Below are 21,458 nucleotides of genomic sequence, written 5' to 3'. Positions count from 1 at the left end.
GCAAGGAAAATGGTAATCTAAGTGGTAGTTGAGGAGGTGTTGGGAGGGTGTCAGAAAATTTTAGTAGTAGAGGTGTGGGTTATGAGAAGGGGTAGTAGTTACTCATGCTGAAGTGGAGGAGAGGCTGGTGAGATACAAGTTGGCTGTGGAGAGGGTCTTAGGAAAGGTGTAAGTCTGCCTTAGACAAAAACAGTAACCATGCTTCCAATGCTTTAGTGGCTGGGACTTAATCATTAATTGCATTAAGAATTTTGAGGAGAGTACAATTACAATTATGTTCCATCTCATGGAGGTGAAAGAGAAACTTGCAACCTTGGGGATGTAAAAGGTAATATCTGTAGCATTAGATGGATGATGCAAGAAATGGTGATCGTCAACAGCTGGGTGAAATAATCGTTCATAGATATTTGCAAGTCGATTTGGTATGTGTTGATGAAAGGCTTATCCAAAGTGAAAGTGAGACCTTCAATTGGTGTTCAAAAGGTAATTTTGATGCTAAGCCTCTTGACCCCTAGTTTTTATGCACCAACTTTTAGTTTCTCTTCATACTGATGGTTATATTTCTTTTTTGCAATCATGGCTATTAGTGGTGATGCAAAGAGGACTTCCTCAGTGTCTCATAATTTTTATGTTTTGGAAGGATGCCCTTTGGTGTGTGGACTTCATATTTTTATCACACTACTGATGTTCCCTGGAAGATGGAAAGTTCCATAGCCCCTTGTGGATATTATGTTAATGTTGTCATTTTGTGCAATTGTAGTGGCATTCGCTACAATCAAAGGCCTTTTGTCATTCTAAAATCCTTGGAAATCATTGTAGGTGCTATGAAAGGGAAAGCATCTGTTACGGTAATATTTGGTGGTAGTACCATTTGCTCTGTTCTAGGCAAATTGAGCAATACAGTCAAGGAATCTTCTGCTTTAACTATTTGAAAGATGGATAAATCTTGCATACCATGGTAGATAGAGTTAATTTGGATCTCTTCTCTGTCCTATTAGTCAATATGTTCTTGGTGGTAAGGTTTTTATCTGTTGGTATTATTGTCTATGGTTTTGGTGGCCATGGTGGTCTCAAAAAGTTGAAGAACAGGAGCTTTGAAGCCTGGCCAGACTAGTATGTATTTGATGTAATTTTCCAACAATTTAGTATAATATTTCTAACTTTAGTAAAAAAGATATCCATATATCTGTTTCATAAAGCTGTTGTCTTTATTGATCATTTTATTCCGTAGTCCCCTTAATGCTCAAGCTTTTGTCCAAGAAGCTTGCTCAAGTAGTCTTTAATGACAAAAGGGTTAATTTTAAACGTAGAGCCATCAAATCTATAAAATTTGAGTTTTTTAGGTTTTCCTATATTAATTGCAATCTTATAATTTTTTAGCATTTGGACTCTCGCTTGAAGTCCTTTTCATCTTAAGGGCTTTACATTTCCTTCTTTTAATTCATTTTCAATATCAGGTTAATTAAATGTATAAGTTGATTATATAGAAATTCTAAAAGATGAGATCTATTAATTTAAAGTATTGCTTACTTGGTAATCAATAAAATCTTTGAAGCATATGATAGATGTATAATAAAATAAATATTTGGACACCTGCATTTCATTTCCAATGTTATTTTCTTAGCATGTCATTCACTGATTTCTACAGGAAGGTGATAAAAGGAAAAAGCGGACCTGTAAACCTGATTTTGGAAAGGCCTACATTTCCTTTTCCAATTCAACGGTTTCCTCTGACAAAGAATCCGGAACCAACATATAATCGTGGTAGAGTTCCAATTGTTACATGGGACAAAAATAAGCTGACACCAAGTCTTCATCCGGAAGCTGGGATAACTGGACAAGCTGGGTTTGTCTTGTTTTCTTCAAAGTTCCTTCAGCCAAAGGGATGGAAAACTCTAGCAAGCTTCACAAGTAATGGAACTCCTGCTTCAAAAACACAGATGAGTTCATCAAGCAAGCTGATGCCTGTTCAACCATCAGATGAAATTGTTGCTTTATTTACTGAGGAAGAGTCTATAGATGGAGTAGAATGGACATATGGTAGTTTTCCTGTTGATGAATATATAAATGCACTTAAGCGAGCTGAAGGAGAGCTGTCTTACAATCATTCTCTTGGCATGAGATACACAAAGGTGATGTATATGTGTTTTGTTTTGTGCACTATTGATTTAACGCACCAATAAGTATTAGACTCATCCGAATTTGCTCATTATTTTTCATGGTAGAATTTTTGGTATCATCCATCTTTGCAGAACTCTATTAGTCGAATGAATTCTAAAAAAGAATAAAGGACAATGACCTCCAAAGTTTCAAGGATAATATGCTGAGAAAATAAGATCATCCTTACAAATATGATCTCAGAAGTCTTGACCTAGAAGTGCTCCATCTATTTTACACATAGTTACCAAGAAATTTGTACCTTGACCCTTGGTAATCATCTTTTGCATCAGAAACTTGTCCCTATCTTGGAGACCCATATGGGGACGCATCCAAAGACTCAAGATGAAGTTTCTTTGTGTATTACTATTTATATGTCTCCTAGAAGCATCCTTTTAAAATTGGAAACTTACTATTAGAGGTTTCTTAGATATATCATATAAATCAGACTAAGTTTTCCTAAAGTGCTGATATGTGGCTGACAAAAGCTAAAAGAACTAAAGAAATACAGTATACTTGTAATTTTCTATTTTTTACATCAAAATTTACAATTTTTTTAATGGCAGAATTTCTTTTGAATGAAATCCCAAAGAGGTAATAGTTTGAAGAGAAACAATAATAAGGCTTAAGATGAGCATGTGCATTGAACTTTTATCAATTTCTTGAAAATATAGTCATCTTCAAGGACTCCCCTACCATGTTTTTAAAATAATGGTATTCCCTTCCTGGTCTCTTTGCCATCTCCAGATGATTATGGTTTAATATTTAATTTTTTTATATAATGATAATAACTATCAAATTCAACTTAATTAGCTTTTGCTTTTGTTGACATCTATTTCAATACTTTAAAATGTTAATGTTTTAATTTTTAAGCTAATAGTAATTCACATTCTTTAAAGTTGCATATCCTTTGCATTATTATTTTTTTCTAAATTTATGCAGCTCCAAGTACAGGTCTCCAATGTTTTTGAAAAAAGGCATGTTGGTACCCATTCATGCCTCTTGTACTATTGCCAGTTCCCATCCCATGATAACTATTTGCAATCTGTGTTTCAATCAAAGTTTCTTGGAAATAGAACTCTACTTTCAATTTAGTTCAAAGATTAGAACTATTAGAAAGACGTTCAGTAAACTGCTTATTGTGGATCACAAATGATGCACTCTTTAGCTCTCTATGAACTATTTGACCTATTTGGTCTGTATGGACATTAATTTAATTTCATTAATTTCTATGGACTTTGCATGTCAAGCAAACTTTTTTGTGTTTCACATTTTCCTACATATAATTTTCTTGCTAGTGCTGGTGCTAATATATAGTTTTTAATTTTTGCGCCTCCACATAAAACAACTCTTTTCAGCATCCATAGGGTCAATTTAGCTTAGTAGGTAGAGGACTTTTTCTTAGGTAATGAATTTCTGTTAGTCTTTATATCTCTAAATTTAGTTGATTATTTTTCCTGTTTTATTTTAAGGAAAGAGTAATCCAAAGAGGCCTGGGAAGGACAGCAATGAAAATAATTTAAGTGTAATCTGTACTTCCTTGCTGAAAGAAAATTGTGATATAGTATGGAAGCTCTATTTTCTGATTGATTAAATGATTTTTTTTTCAGAAAGATATAGTTGTTGAACATTCAAGTCATAAGTTGATGAAAATTATACAAACTCCCTGGTCTTAGGACCGAGCAAGTATGTGCACTTCCAAAGAAAACATATCTGCACCAGGGTCACATATAGCTCCATGTACCAATTATAGTTTGTACATATGTTTAAGAATCCACATGTGACAACAAATATACTGCAGACAAGTTCTTTATACATTACTTGGGATATCGGTAATTGTGTAAGTCTTAAAATTGGCAGTTATATTATCTATGTTTGACTTTGCAGGTCACAGAGCATATATTTGTTGGATCATGCATACAGACAGAAGAAGATGTGTATTCCCTTTCAAATAACACGGTATGACCAATTTTTTATCCTCCTTTTTCCATATATTATCTCTTGTGATATCTTGTTAGAGTTTTCATGTTAACTTAATCGCATTTACAATAAATTTTGACCCTTTTTAATATAGTTTTGGTTGTGTTTTAGTCTTTATGTACAGTCACAACATGAGACTCCTTCCTGCTACTATAGAATACCTCTTGGCATAATTAAACTATGTTTTATGTCATTTCCCCTTTCTTAAGTTTGGCTGTCATTTATGATTTGTAATTTTTGTTGACATTCGCATTTGGATTCGTTTGTTGGTGTATAATGTGCATTGAACTCTAACTTTTATTAAGTTCTGTAAATTCAGTAATATGCATGTTTTTGAAGAATATTTTAGAAGATTTATTTACATTTTGTTTGCTAAATTTGCTGAGTTTTTGCTGAGACTTGAGTTTTTCAATTTTTTGGGTTAGCTAAGTAATTTCTGAGTCCCAAGTTTTTAAACTATGTTCTAGACTAACATCAAAACAAATTTTGTTGACATGTATCTGCTGATCAATTTCCACAAGTTATTACTAATTTGGGACTCCAAATAACATTTTTTACATCATTCAATGTTATTAAGAATTGTATTAAATATGATTCCAGATGAATTTCTTTTTCTTGCCATCAATTTTCATTAGTTTCAATACTGATTCAATATCTGCAAGTATTGCCTATGAAATTGCTACTTAAGAGTTGGCTACCATCCCTTCTGTAAATGCTAGATGAGGATCTGCAGCCATACCTTGCATATGGAATGTTTGTCTTTTAATTAACTATCTCTTTGATGGAATTTTATTAGTATAAAATTTAAATGTTCTGCTCTGAAATCCGCTTCTCAAAGCATGCTGCTGAGATTTTTCATTGGCTGTGCATGCTTGCCGAGTGTCTTCTTTTTTCTTTTATCAGTATGTAATACTTACATTTTCCTTTACTATATAAATGAACGGCTTTCAGCAGTTAAAAACTATTTTTCCCGTTAAATGAGAAAATAAGAAGTGGCTTCTTGAATTGAATCCCAAATATTGGGTTTCCAGCATTGAGGCAGCAACCCTGCACTCACATTTTATTCTTGGTTTTCCGTTCTTATATACAACTTTTTCTGAATATTTTGGAACAAGAGATTTTTACAGGCATCACTTTTTAAAGAGAAGCACATGCTTATAGTTTTCGAAAACAGCACCCGTACATATGTACATAACCTTCTGCAGTCATGTTTATTATCATTTTTGTAATTGTTTGGTTTATGGTCTGAATTTGGTGTAGGGCATAACAGCTGTATTGAACTTGCAATGCAAAAATGAACAAGAAAACTGGGGGATTGATTCCCAAGCTATCAGCAAGGCATTTGAACAAAATTCCATTACAGTGGTCAATTGCTCAATAAGGTGATCTCTTCCAAAGAAATTACTTTCACAGCTCTTTATCCTGTCTTGTTTTACATGTAAAACTATTTTATCTGAATTGTTTTTTCCTTGTTGTATAGGTTATGCATCAGAATTTTACTAGACAGTGATGTCAATTGTGTATAAATGAGGTTAATATTGCTTATGCATACATTTTAAAATGTCCACCTACAATGTTGACGGTTCGGTTGATCTCAATAGGTTAAATGTAGGCATCTTATCTATCATTGTTGCTTTTTGCTGCATACTTTTTCTAGGGATGTTGATCAAATGTAGGCATCTTATCTATCATTGTTGCTTTTTGCTGCATACTTTTTATTAGATTAAATTGCATTTGGGAATTTGGTTCTATCTTTTTTTCCCTCTTAGCTTTGCTACCTTGTGATGTCACTTTGATGATTTATAATGAGGAAAGTAGATGATGATGTTAATGTGGGTTTTAAGTGGTCATTGTTACCAATCACTTGTAAAACTCTTCAAATGAGGTTTAACCATAGTTGATAAGATGTCTAACTAGTAAAAGTCATAGCATGTCAAAAGTTCTTGGTCAAAGATTGGGTATTGCATGGCATTATTTAGGTTCCTACTCTTATGTACTATTGCATTTCCAATTGGATTGCTACTATTGGTAGCATAGTTCACACACTCAGATTGGACAAAACATTGGTAGACGCAAATTTGACTTGGACTTGGCAACTTGGCGAAAACTTGGAAATTTTTAAAATATGCAAGTTCCTTTAAAAACATAAATTTTATGCAAAATACAGTTACAAATGTATTAAATGAATTTGTAGAATGTTGGGAATGTGTTTCCTATTAGATTTGAACACAAAAAGAGTACAATATTGCATCATCATGTGAATACAATGGCTCACCAATAACCATGATATGTATTATGAATTTCTGATGATTGTCCTTGAAAATCATCATCATAACTTGCATATTTTGTAAGTTACAATAATTTACAACTTTCTCTTCCCCAGTCTAGTGAAAAATTGAGGTAAGGGCGCACTCCTTGTAATCAGCTAGAGCGCCATACTCATACTACAAGGTTGTGGCTCCACCCTGGAACTAGATGGTAATGACTCCTTAGCCTCACGTTTGAGTGTTTGGCATCATCTACCTTCTAATCTGATGCCTATTGCTTCTACGATAACTACATCCTCCATAGATTGCCTCTCAAAATCAACAATCTTGTTTTTTGTACACAAGGAGATATCCTCATCATACACATTCCAGACTCTATACCAAGGAAGCAATAATCGTTTGGGGAATTAATCGGCAAAACAAAAGTATAAGATTTTTTAAAAAAATCGGGAAAAAATCGGATTTACAAAAAAACGTAAAAAATTGCAGAAAAACAATCGAAAACTACTTTGTTTTATATATTTTAGGGCATTTCCATAGCATAGAGATATTGTAGGCAAATAAAATAGACACTTGAACACATGAATTGCAGGAAATTATGTTCTAATTGAGATTAAGTTTTTTTCACATGTTGGGTTCTCTAAATCAGAAACTATGTTCTAATCAGCATTATGTCAGATGTGAGATGTTTTAATTAGAAATTATGTTTAATCAGAAATCCGTGTCAGGTGATAGATTACCTACATTACCTGTTATTGTATTGTTTTTTAAAATCTGAAAATTACTGCACGAGAGGTTTTATATTCACTATGACTGCACAAGAGAGGTTTTAAGTGAGGCCATTGAAGGAGGAAGGGATTGTTGAAACTCCAGGTTATTGTCAAAATCCAGAACAAACTGGCATTTTTTCTCAAATTATGCTTCATAGGCATTTTGTCAAACAGTTTGTATGCAACCTCTTCTATTGAATTTTCTAACCATAATTGTTATTCAAATATTCTTAATGGTTTGGGAATGTACTTGCATTACAAAGTCATCTTAATCATTCGTAACATTTAATTCATAATCCCAAACAATGACCATTCAACATATACATACATAACAATATTAGTTTCATACATACATAATACATACATAACAAACATACAGAAAATAAAACATACATGTGCAATAATGGCAAACTTCTTAAAACATATACATACATAACAAAGACAAACTCATATTAGTTTCTTAATTTATACATAAAGAGGTTTAATATTAAAACTAAAACATATATTAAAACATATATCAAACATATATCAATTTTAATCTTAATTTATACCTAATCTTAATATATCATTTACCATATATTAAGATAGCATTTACCAAAGCAATCAAACTGAAACATATATTAAAAATCTATGTTTTAACTTATATTAATTTATACCTAATCTTAAAACATATATCAATAATCTTAATTTTATTAAAACTAAAACATATATTAAAACAAAAATTAACAATGGAAAACATATTAGAGAGAGGTTTTAATATTAGGTTTCCCGCAAGTCTCCATTCTTAAAAAACCTCTCTTGTGCAGTCTCATATTAGTTTTAATATGAGTTTCCCGCAAACATATACATACATAACAATGCCAAACATACAAAAAATCCATACATGTAGCCATTGTTTCCCGCAAGTCTCCATGGTCAAGGAATTTACAGTTTAGAATCTTTGGAACTAGTATAGGAAGAATCGTAAATACTAAATAGAAATACCTCAAAATTTGAAGTCGTCGGTAATGCCCTATTGCGCGACCAAAAAAAACGTTCTAATTGCTTCCTTTCGGCTTCAACTTCGTCTATTTATTTATTTTTGCAGACATTCTAGGGTTTTCGCGGCGAGTTAAGGGAAGGCTCCCCTTATCTAACTACAACTTTGAAAATAAAATAGGATGGGACAGCAATCTTTCTTCTTTCTTCAAGAAAAACAATATCCTTTTCTCTTCATAGAAAAGGATAGCGATTGAATATGAATAGCAGTAACCACTTTCAAGTAAAATGAGAGAAAGGAAATGAAGTTTCCTGAAAGTTCAAAGACTCCCGTCACTTCCTTCGGGATGAGACAGCAATATCAAGCTCAAAGACTTGACTATTGAAAGTCCTATCTACCCTTTGCTATACTAAATTTTACAACGAATAAAAGACAACAGCTCAAAGACTAGAATAATCTATTCTTTCAACACAAAGACAAGAACTAATGCAAGCTCAAAGACTTGCTGCTATTTCTTATCAAACAGTAATTTTTCTTCAAGAATAGATGCAAGCTCAAAGACTTGCTGCTCCTTCTAGAGATTTTCCTATTTTAATTAATCTTCTCTACTTGCAGCTCAAAGACTTCAAATCAGATTGGACTAAGCTCCTTTAGAAACACTTTACATGGAAGAAATGAAAAGATTCAAACTCAAACATGTAGCTCAAAGACTCAAAACTTGAGTAATCCATCTTTATTATTCTTCAAAAAACTTTCAATTCACATACATAAGCTCAAAGACTTCTTGCTGTAAATTTGGCAGAGTTTTTGCTTGCTTTCCCAAAAGATATCCATTACAATAGACCCCTCAAGTATTTATAAAAGAGGAGCCTTGAGAAAAAGGTGGGAGGATCCTAACTAACTTGAGAGATTCTCTCAACCACCAAGACTTATTTAATAACTAACTGAGACTTCATTAACTAACTAAGAGTTATTCCAACTAACTAAGACTTATTCCAACTACAGTTCTAATCGGACACAACTTGTAGTTGTCTTACATGTAATTACAAAAGTGCAAGTAATGTGTAACTTGCTTTTTACAAAAAATACTTTTACATGTAACTTGTCAAAACTAAATTACAACTAAAGATTACAAAAGAGGGAAAATTCAACTAAGTGTTGAAAAACACTTAAGTTGCATTTTGTGAAGACACAAATCCTTGAAATTTCTGAATGCTCATTTGTAGTTCCTCGGGATTCGGTTCATGGGTGTTATTGGCAACAACCATGGTCTTCACAATAGTGTCATGACACCGGAGGAGCGCAAAATTGTTTTTATCCGGGATAGACTCATGCAAAAAGGCTTGGTGTTTCATCAATGTCTAAATTGAAGTGGCCGAGAATTGTTCGCTCCTCCATTGATTATGAATCCTCATTTGTAAATCAGCAAAAACCTCTTCTTCTGGAATCAGCTCTCCATCCTGACTTACTATGTTGCAAGAGGCCCTTTCACAATGTGAGACAATATCTCGGAAAACTTCATCTCGGAATCTCTTTGCATCACCGACCTCTTCATTGAGGGATTTAAAAACAAGGGCCTTGTTTTCCAAGAGTTCTTCAAATTCCAAGTACATGACCCTGGAAGAGATGATGGCGTGCTCCTGTAGGACACTCAGCTGTTGTTGGGGCATGGTACGCTAGATTGTCAAACTTTTTTCAACACTTTCCAGATTCTTTTTGAAAGTATTAGAAGTCCGATCCAGCTTCTCCTCAATGGTTTCCAACTTAGACATTATCTGAAAAATGTCTTTCATTACCTGTACACATAGATCGTGAAGTTGATCAACCTAGGAATCCAGTGCTTGTACTTTTTGAGCAGCCCTTTCCACTCCACGAATTGATTCTTGGTAACTAGAAGAACCAATGGAGTTACTCCCTTTAGCAACAGGTTTTGTGATTTTATGAACGACTGCCATAAGCTGTCAGTTTTCCTCCTCTAGCTTGTCTTTCTTTGCTAGAAACTCATCACACCTTTGCACCAATAAAGCAACAAAAAACTGAGCATCATGTTTAATGACCTCATGCGTTTGTTTGCCCAACTCTATCCTTGTAACTTTATAATCAGCAACTGACATTTCTTCAAATGGCTTATTTGCAATAGGTTCCACAATTTCAGCTACCTTCATCTTGTTGTTATCAACAATTACCCTAGAGATAGTCTTGGCCTTCTTAGCAACTTTGGATCTCGACTGTTTCAGTTGCTGATAATTGAAAGCATCAGATGAGATTTCTTGCTTCTTCCTTTTTGGAGTAAAAGAACTAAGCCATGGAAGCAAAGTCATCAACTCCCCTCCAGTAGCAGTCGTAGGCAAAGGAGAAGCAGTTTCTGTTTGAATCACCGTGGTCATCCTGGGAGGAATATCTGTTTGGACAACGACCACGGTTTGCTCAATTACCAATGGGCATGAAGATTGCCCCATGAATTCTTCAAAACCAGAAGTGGAAGTATCAATTTCTGATAACTGGATGCAAGTAGGAATATCCACAGGAATTTCCAACACACTCTCTTGTTGATGATCAGGAGATGGCTCGTATGCTGAAATGGGAATGGCATTCTGAGGAGACTCATCCACAAGCAAATCAAGAGGAGAAAGAGGCGTCTCAATGGAAACTGGCGGAATGACCTCATGAGGCGAGTCCGAAACTGGAGACTTGGGAGCATCATCAGATTCCTGCCCCTCTTCTGGATTATCCAGATCGATCACCTGAACATGGAATCATGATTTTTCCTTCCCGTGAATTGTTGTCTCCTCAAGAGGAAGCACTACTGCACGACCGACTCGCAACTTGATGCTTGTGCCCGAAGATGACGCACCCTCCTTGTTGTCAACTTGAATCTCAGACTACCATCCAAGAGGTCCCGTAGAATCATCTTTTTTACCAACCTTAATTTTTATAAGCCTAACAACATTACTTTTCAGCCATGCGTTGGTGTTGGCCAAGATAGGCTGAAATCTCTCAAGGATGGATATGCACTCTTTGTGCGACCATTGGATCAAAGGAAGTGGAGCTTCCTCAACCCTCCGTGAAATGTATTCAGGATCAATTATATGCCTGTCATCCAGCATTCCTTGTGGGATATTCACCAAGTTCAAATCAACAATTTGCTCAACAGTGAGCCTGCAATAATCCATCTTTAGAACTTCGGCTTCTGTGTGGAGATCTACCCAGACGTCTTCAATGCGATGAACATGCACAAAGGATTTCTTGATCTTCTCCTTCATACCTCTATAATCAAAATCAGCTCTAGGTTTAAACCTTTTGAGCTTGATTTCCCACAATTCAGTTTCTGTAATGTCCTCACCTTTTTAGCATCTCAGTGGAGTTCTTAGCCTTTACATTCTCCGAAGGCTAAGTGGAGAAATAAGAAGAAATTGATTAAATTAATTTCTTATTAAGTCATTAAATAAAAAAAAAAAAAAAAGGTGACTTTATATTTAATTAATTTAATTAAAAGTGACTTAAGTGATTTATTTAAATATTTTAATGTTATTATAAAGTTATAAAGTAACTTTATAATAATAAAGTCACTTTAATATTATAATGTGTGAATATGTCTTTAATCCCACATTGGCCAAGAAAGTGTTCGAGCTCTCATAAGAAAGAATAAAAAGGGACTTAAGAGCTCATTTTATATCATCCATCCAGAGAATTGATATTTGTTTGTTATGAACTTGGGAGAAGAAGCCAAGGGTTTCTGATTCAGTCAACCATTGGAGAGCGACAATTCTTCAGTGTTGCAACCATTTGAGGTGGTGAAATATCCAATGAATTTGGCATTTCAGGAGAGCTTCATTCTGGAGTTCTATTTGGGCTTTAAAAGAAGGGAAGACATCTAGGGTATGCAGATTTTCGAATATATATCAATTGCAGACCTACAGTTTCATTTGGCAGCTATTAAAAATCAGAATTGAAGCAATCATTTCAAGATACAATTGCTGCTACAGTACCCACGCTACAGTAGACGCTACAGTAACCACGCTACAGTAACCGCGCTACAGTAGACGCTACAGTACTCGCGCTACAGTAATCCGTGAATAGTGAAACGCTACAGTGGCGTGAATAGTGACATGCTACAGTACTAAGAAATCAGGCATTTAATTGGCAAATTATTCGTAGCTACAGCAGGAACGTGTTTAATTGGCAGTCCATTGAAGAGTGGAGACCATCATTTGCAGCAAGCATTTTACATATCAGGTTCTCTAATTTTGCTGTCATAAGTTTTGGAAATTACATGTTATACCTTTGTAACTATTTGGTGTGAGAATAACTAATAAAAACTTCATTATGCTGCTGCCACATAATTTCTAGTTTGCATGCCAAATGTTTGATGATTTGTCAAGCAGCTGTAGTTGTTATTTTTAGTCACTTATATGCATCAAAATCAATTGGCATATCATTTCTATGACATTGTTAGTCAATCTTCCATGGTTAGAGGCATTCAAAACATTAATTGCAGTGTACAAAACCCAAACAATACAAACAGAAACTCATAACAGCAAGTACAGACTTTACAAGACAAGTGTTTGACAAAATTCCCAAGGGTAGAAATCAATGATTTAAGGGCAAAGTTAGTAAGGGTTCTTACATTGGTATCAGAGCTAAATCCTGCCATCCTGAGGGTTTAGCAATCACATGCAGCCGCCTGAGGTTGGCTCTCACAGATATTACACTTGCAGGCGAGCTTTGTTTGACAGGGAACAAGAATTTGACAGGCAGCCGGGCACCATGGGTGACAGGCAAGGGGGTAGCCCACCCAGAGGCGATAGGAATGAGGAGCAAGAAACAATGGAATTTTTCAGAGTAATGGCTACAGGACAGCAGCAGATGGCTCAGGCCTTGCAGGCACTCACCACCATGATTGAGCGCATGAACCCACAAGACAGACAAAATCAGGAGCAAGGGGATAACAGGAGTGCAGTGGGGTCACCTAGAGCTCATAGGACTCATTCCAGGACAGCAGATAGGCCTACACGTCCTACCTTCATTAGAGATGAGCCTGAGGTAGCACCTACAGGAGAACCAGGAGAGGAGATGTTCGCAGATATCCTCATGGCTGCGAATGACGAATGGGATTTATTAACTCCACAGGTTCGAGAGAGGATGACATTCGAGAGATTTGTTAATCAGAGGAGAGAGCATTACAGGTCATTCAGACAGGATAGGAGGCCTAGAGGTCAAAATAGTGAGCTAAATAGAGTTACAGGCAAGCTTACTATGCCTACTTTTGATGGGAGTGGTAAGATGACAGCTCAAGCTTGGATTCATAAGCTTGACACATTTTTGGCACTGAGGCCAATGACAGAGATTGAAGCTATCAAATACGCCACTTTGCATTTGGAGGGAGTAGCACATGATTGGTGGTACCATGGTATGGTAACACTTCAGCATAATCAGGTGACAGAGTACCAGGACTTCGTGGAAAGGTTGGTTGAAAGATTTGACAAGAAAGATCCAGAGGTTTACTTCCGGGACTTAGCACAACTGAAACAAACAGGCAACTTGGAGTATTTCATTGGTGAAATTTCAGCGGTTGGCAGTCATGGTGCCAAACATTTCAGAGCATAGATTGATAGTTCTTTTCATTGAGGGCCTATCCGAACCACTGAGAGGTTGGATAAAGGCATTTGATCCTATTTCTTTACAGGAAGCTATGAAAAAGGCAAGAAGTATGGAACATGCAGTCCCAACAAACAAATTTCAGTCCAAAGGAGCATCTTCTAGTAAGGATAACAAACCATTTTATAAAAAACCAGAGAGGACTGATTTTAAAAATGATTCTAAAGATAAAACTCCAGCACCTTTTGACAGGGAAACATTAAATGATTTGAGGAAGAAAAAATTATGTTTCTACTGTAAAGGACCCTATGATGCAAACCATGATTGTCCTCTTAGACCAAAGGGCAAAGCTAACAGAGTTATGTGGGCATACTATGAGGAATCAGAATCAGATAATTCAGACCAGCAGTCTGATATAGAGGAAATAGATGGTGAAAAAGAGGAAGACAAGGCTGAAAACTTGTCTAAAATGGAGTCCAAGGATGGGGAAGGAGATGGGCAACTTAGGGAAGCTCGTCTCACAAGTATTAGGTAGGAAGGGTCATTCCGGATGAGAGGAGTGTTTGCTGGACAGCGAGTCATAACTTTGGTTGATACAGGTGCCACTCATAATTTCATTGATGCTAGGATGGTGGAGAAGCGTGGCATACAAACAGAGGAGTTTGGGGGAATTAGAGTGAGGGTAGCTGATGGCTATGTCCTCAAATGTGATCGTAAGATCACTGGACTCCCATTGAAAGTTAATAATTATGACTTTAAGGCAGATTTCTATGTTGTGCCTATGGGAGATACAGATATAGTCCTTGGGATGAGTTGGTTGCATGATATTGGGGAGTTCACTCTTAACCTCAAGGAGATGGAGATGAGGTTTAAAGTGAATGGGAAGACACATATTCTTAAGGCAATCAAGGACAGTGATCTCGGGATGGTTTCTTTCCGGAGGATGGCTAGATTGATTCGACATGATCAGGTAGAGTGGGCAGCAGAGTGCATGTTGATGCCATCGCAGGAGGGACAGCAGAAGATTGAATATCCTCCTGATATTCAGGAGCTTAGAGTTAAACACTCTAAGGTGTTCAGTGACATTCCACCAGGTAGACCACCAGACAGGGGTATTGAGCACATCATTGAGTTAGAGGAGGGGGCTAAACCCATCATGATTACACCTTACAGGCATCTGAAGAGGTTGAAGGATGAAATTGAGAAAACCGTAAAGGAGTTACTTGCTATGGGCCACATTAGACCAAGTAAGTCTCCTTTTGCTTTTTCAGTGGTCTTAGTGAAGAAGAAGGATGGGACATTGAGGATGTACATTGATTACAGGGTGCTTAATAGAAAGACAATTAAAAACAGGTACCCCATTCCTAGGATCGATGAGTTGATAGATGAGCTTCATGGAGCTTGCTTCTTCTCGAAGATAGATTTGAGATCAGGTTATCACCAGATTAGAGTTAGAAAGCAGGACATTGAGAAGACAGCCTTTAGATGTCATTGTGGCCATTTTGAGTTTGTAGTTATGCCATTTGGGCTAACTAACGCACCTGCTACTTTTTAGGCAACAATGAATCAGGTTTTCCATCCTCAGTTGAGGAAATTTGTTCTTGTCTTCTTCGATGATATCTTGGTGTACAGTAGATCTTGGGAGGAGCACTTGGTTCACCTTGACACGGTGTTGGATATATTGGGCAGAGAGTCCTTGTATGCAAAGAAGTCGAAGTGTGATTTGGGCATGACAGAGTTGTTGTACTTGGGTCACATCATCAATGCAGAGGGCGTACGCATGGATCCTGAAAAGATTCGTGCCATTGTGGAGTGGCCTTCACCGGTGAACCTTACACAGTTGAGGGGCTTTCTGGGATTATGTGGTTTCTACAGGAGGTTTGTGGATGGATATTCTAGGCATGCAGCAACCTTGACAAATTTGATGAGAAAGGGAGCTTTCTTGTGGACTCCTGAGGCACAGGAGTGTTTTGAGAAATTTAAGGAGTTGATGACTTCTTGTCCAGTGTTAGCATTACCAGATTTCAGCAAACCTTTTGAGCTACACTGTGATGCTTTCGGGGAGGGCATTGGAGCGGTGCTTATGCAAGAGAAGCACCCTATTGCTTATGAGAGCAGGAAATTGAGAGGGCCAGAGCGGAGCTTCAGCATTTATGATAAGGAGATTTTAGCTATTATGCGTGCTTTGGCTAAATTCAGGCAATATTTGGTAGGTAGCAAATTTTCTATCAAAACCGACCATAATAGCCTAAAATACTTTTTGGGGCAGCGAGATCTCAATGATAGGCAGCAGAAGTGGGTGAGCAAGTTACAGTCCTATGACTTTGACATTACATATTTTAAGGGGACACAGAATTTAGTTGCTGATGCCTTATCACGTCGGCCCCATTTGAGCTTATTGACAGACATATCGGAGGATTGGAGACACTTGATCCTTGCAGAGTATGCAAAGGATACTTGGGTAGCTGGATTCATAGATGGGACTATTCAGGACAGTAGATACACCCTTGTGAATGAGCTCATCATTTACAAAGGGCGAATATTTTTGGTTCCAGGATCAGCAGTGAGGAGGATGGTTCTGAAATCTTTTCATGATTCACCTATGGCAGGACATCCTGGTTTCTACAAGACATACCGGCAGATTAGAGAGCGCTTCACATGGAAAGGGCTCAAAGCAGAGGTACTTCAGTATGTTAGGGAGTGTCCCACCTGCCAACAGAATAAGCAAGAACACTCCTATCCAGCCGGTTTACTTCAGCCACTTCCGATTCCTGATAGGAAGTGGGAGTGTTTGTCTATGGACTTCATCACAGGACTGCCTAGAGCCCAAGGCAGGGACTGCATATATGTGGTTGTGGATCGCCTTACGAAGTTTGCACACTTTTTTCCAATCACTGCTACATACACTGCTACGCAGGTGGCAGAGTTGTTCTTCAAGGAGATATTCAGATTACATGGCTTACCTCGGAGCATTGTGAGTGACAGGGACAGCAGGTTTATGAGTCACTTTTGGCAGGAGCTATTCAGGTTGTGTGCGACAGAGCTCACTCCGAGTACTAGCTACCACCCTCAGACAGATGGTCAGACGGAGATAGTGAACAAATGGGTTGAGGGATATCTCAGAAATTATATAGCAGGGCAACAAAAGGCATGGGTAAAGTGGATTTATCTCTGTGAGTATTGCTACAATACCACTTATCACATGTCTATTCAGATGTCACCCTTTATGGCCCTATATGGGTATGAGGCACCCAATTTTATGGATCTGCTTTTGAGTGACAGTAGAGTGCCCAGTGCAGGTGATTTGTTACAGGAGAGTCAAGACATTGTTAAGACTTTCAAGGATAATATAACTAAGGCACAGAATCAGCAGAAGCAGTATGCAGATCAGAAGAGGACTGAGCGGACTTTTGAGGTTGGAGATATGATGTATCTTATGTTGCAGCCTTACCGTCAATCCACTCTCAAGAAGAGTGGTGCCGAGAAACTTAAGCCACGATACTATGGTCCATTTAGGATTATCAGGAAAGTGGGAGAGGTGGCTTATGAGTTAGATTTACCGGCAGAGAGCAAGGTACACAACGTTTTTCATGTGTCACGCCTCAAGAAGGCGCTAGGACATCATATTGTGCCTTCTACAGTACTACCACCCCTGGATGATGAGGGAAAACTTGTTTTGATACCAGAGGCTATCATTGATATCAGAGAAAGGAACTTGAGGAGACGTACCATCCGGGAATATTTGGTGAAGTGGAAGGATTTGCCAGTAGAGGATGCTACTTAGGAGAATGAGGAGATTTTGCAGCATCCAGAGTTGAAGTTGCTTGAGGACAAGCAATTTCAGGAAGGACGGGCTGTAATGTCCTCACCCTTTTAGCATCTCAGTGGAGTTCTTAGCCTTTACATTTTCCGAAGGCTAAGTGGAGAAATAAGGAGAAATTGATTAAATTAATTTCTTATTAAGTCATTAAATAAAATAAAATAAAAAAAGGTGACTTTATATTTAATTAATTTAATTAAAAGTGACTTAAGTGATTTATTTAAATATTTTAATGTTATTATAAAGTTATAAAGTAACTTTATAATAATAAAGTCACTTTAATATTATAATGTGTGAATATGTCTTTAATCCCACATTGGCCAAGAAAGTGTTCGAGCTCTCATAAGAAAGAATAAAAAGGGACTTAAGAGCTCATTTTATATCATCCATCCAGAGAATTGATATTTGTTTGTTATGAACTTGGGAGAAGAAGCCAAGGGTTTCTGATTCAGTCAGCCATTGGAGAGCGACAATTCTTCAGTGTTGCAACCATTTGAGGTGGTGAAATATCCAATGAATTTGGCATTTCAGGAGAGCTTCATTCTGGAGTTCTATTTGGGCTTTAAAAGAAGGGAAGACATCTAGGGTATGCAGATTTTCGAATATATATCAATTGCAGACCTACAGTTTCATTTGGCAGCTATTAAAAATCAGAATTGAAGCAATCATTTCAAGATACAATTGCTGCTACAGTACCCACGCTACAGTAACCGCGCTACAGTAGACGCTACAGTAACCACGCTACAGTAGACGCTACAGTAATCCGTGAATAGTGAAATGCTACAGTGGTGTGAATAGTGAAACGCTACAGTGGCGTGAATAGTGACATGCTACAGTACTAAGAAATCAGGCATTTAATTGGCAAATTATTCGTAGCTACAGCAGGAACGTGTTTAATTGGCAATCCATTGAAGAGTGGAGACCATCATTTGCAGCAAGCATTTTACATATCAGGTTCTCTAATTTTGCTGTCATAAGTTTTGGAAATTACATGTTATACCTTTGTAACTATTTGGTGTGAGAATAACTAATAAAAACTTCATTATGCGGCTGCCACATAATTTCTAGTTTGCATGCCAAGTGTTTGATGATTTGTCAAGCAGCTGTAGTTGTTATTTTTAGTCACTTATATGCATCAAAATCAATTGGCATATCATTTCTATGACATTGTTAGTCAATCTTCCATGGTTAGAGGCATTCAAAACATTAATTGCAGTGTACAAGACCCAAACAATACAAACAAAAACTCATAACAGCAAGTACAGACTTTGCAAGACAAGTGTTTGACAAAATTCCCAAGGGTAGAAATCAATGATTTAAGGGCAAAGTTAGTAAGGGTTCTTACAGTTTCCATGGCCTTAGCATTCACAGATGTGACAAGGGAATATCGGCCAATTTTCAATGGATTTGTGGTAGAGATACCCATTACAACCTTGTGCCTAGCAGACTGAAAAGTGTGGACAGCCATGATCTGTCTCCCCAACTCCATAAGAATGATCTTATCAGTTGGGTATCTGGGAAGCATATATGGCTGACCGCCATAGCATCCGATCCTCATATAGGTGAAGGTGGGAAATTGCAGAAACAAACATCCATACTCACACACCTTGTCCCATGCCTCATCTGATACCCTCTTGTTCTTGAGATTTCTGTCAAACTGACACATGAAATATCCGAAGAATGCATCTTGGACCCTTCTGAAATGCAGTCTGCTGGGTCTCAAGGGCAACTGGTCATAATACTCCCAAATTGGTATAAGTGAGCGATCACCATTGGTAGAAACACCTGATAAGTGTCTAAGTGATGCCGCCATATATACCAAATAAGAATTCATGAAGAACGTCATGGTGGTAGGAACTGCTACGAGTTGTTCACACAAGGCATCGCTGATGATTTCTCCCCATGAAATGTGATGTGATTGCCGTATGAACACGATGAACTGATACATCCATGGCTCAAAGACGTTGGAATGTTCAAGGCCCATCATTCTGCTGCGAAGGGTTATGGTGTCTCCTATCCCCCATTTGAAATCGTAGCGGTACAACTTCGCCCACCTTGAGAAGGTGGCTCGTGGCTCTTGGATCCACCTATTGATGTGTCGCTTGCAATCTTTTTCCCTCTTCATGTAATACTCTGCTGCACTTTCTTTGGAGATTTCCATATAAACTGGTGCAGGAGGTATTTGGAAGACCTTCTCGATTGTATCTGCATCGAGACGAATTATAGCTTCGCCATCATCATTTTTGATGACTCTTGACTCTTTGTCAAAATGATGGGTGCACGCAAGAACAAATTTAGGTTCTAGGGCAGCCACCGGGAAGGAAGATGCATGATGGATATGGCTGTCCAACAGTCGCTGCAAGTTATTATCCTATGGGTCTTCTACACTGTTGACGAATTCTGACATATCAACGTGCCCTATCTCCGTGTCTCTGATGCGATCCAAAGGAGAAGAAACCTGGGAAGGTGCAACCTCGTTCTGATATTTGTCATATTTGTATTTCATCTTCTTTGGAGTTGGAGATGCCAGCAAATCTGACATTGATTGTGAACCTAGATTGTTGTGATGAAGACTTAAAAGAGTTAAGGCAACATCATAGTCAGCTGCAAATATCATTCTTCCTTCTCCAAATGGGAAAAACTTCGTTTCTTGAATTTCACGATTTTGTGAGAGGAAGAGGGGAAATCTATGGGAAAATCTTGACTTTGACCAATTTCGGATCTTGGGGGAATTTTCGCAAATATACAAGTTGGAAAGAAGATACATGCAATCGGGGTTTTAAAACCCGAATGCAAGTATACTTGTAAATTTGCAAACAGAGAAATGGATGAAAAATGAGATTTTGACTTGCGGAAAATGACGGAAATGGAAAGTACGGATATGGGGAACATGAATGGATAGAAATGGGAAAATCCGGGAAAGTCATTTTCATGAAAATGGGACGAACTCTTCAACATGTAATCCGGTTTTCAAAACCCAAATTTACAAGGAAGGGGTATTTCACACTTTTCAACTTGGAATTTTAACCAAAAATGGTTAAATTCCTTAACCGTAGGGGAAGAACAAGAATTTCCAGCGAACTTGTAATTGGGATTAAAAATCTCGAATACATGTAAAGAGGGAAATATGGAAGAACAATGCAATTCAAAAATTGCATACCATGGGGAAGATTTCTCTCACAAAAGCCGATTTTTGGGGCAATTACGACATATTTACAACAATGCAACTAAGAAAGAAATCTAAGAAAACAAGAAAATAAAATGAAGGAAGGAAAAGAAAGAGAACATACCTTTCCTCAAACTGAAAATACAAATGCTTCTCCAAAAATGCAACCAATTTTTGGAAAGAAGAAGGAAAACCAATAAAAGGAAGCAATCTGCAATGCCAAACCCTTAACACGTTTTTGCAAAAATGCCCCAAACTGATAAATGTAGCAGCAATCCCAAATTTGGAGGACCAAAATGCCAATGAGAGAGCACACCCTTGAGGGTTACAACAAAACGCCTAAGGAGGAGTAGAAGAAATGGTGTCAAATCTTTGCAAAACACAGCCAAAGGAATCACGTGGAGAAAAACGTGGGCACCAAATGCATCTTCAACGGCATCATTAAATAGCTCGAAACTCCTCCCAAACTCCACGCCTAGGTGAGAGAGGTCAAATCGATTTAGGAGATTGCAGCTTGTTGGAGATTTGATCAACCAAAATGTGGCATTAAAGAAAAACGTGATTGCTGATTTAGTGCGAAAAACCAGTCAATGCAACCCCCAAATGGCGTGACAAGTGGTTTCAAATGCATGAGAATAGGGTAGAAACCAAAACGCCTCTCCTTCCTTGAAGATCTCCACAAAAATCGATTGAAAATTCAACAAATTAGCTTCCAACTGAA

General features: G+C 37.3%; 1 protein-coding gene across 2 annotated transcripts in view; it reads left to right on the top strand.

Annotated features, from left to right (window-relative positions):
• The window catches only part of LOC131032470 (phosphoglucan phosphatase LSF1, chloroplastic), a 185,850-nt gene that overhangs the window by 53,786 nt on the left and 110,606 nt on the right, over positions 1–21,458 (top strand). For both annotated transcript variants that reach the window (XM_057963446.1, XM_057963445.1), the window contains exons 3-5: positions 1,649–2,132; positions 4,045–4,116; positions 5,398–5,519. In XM_057963446.1, the coding sequence (XP_057819429.1) occupies positions 1,649–2,132; positions 4,045–4,116; positions 5,398–5,519 (678 nt within the window). The remainder of the gene's footprint in view (positions 1–1,648; positions 2,133–4,044; positions 4,117–5,397; positions 5,520–21,458) is intronic.

The sequence above is a fragment of the Cryptomeria japonica genome, chromosome 3, assembly GCF_030272615.1.
Source record: "Cryptomeria japonica chromosome 3, Sugi_1.0, whole genome shotgun sequence".
NCBI lineage: Eukaryota > Viridiplantae > Streptophyta > Pinopsida > Cupressales > Cupressaceae > Cryptomeria > Cryptomeria japonica.
Note: the sequence above shows the minus strand (reverse complement) of the source record. Positions and strands in the feature narration are given on the sequence as shown.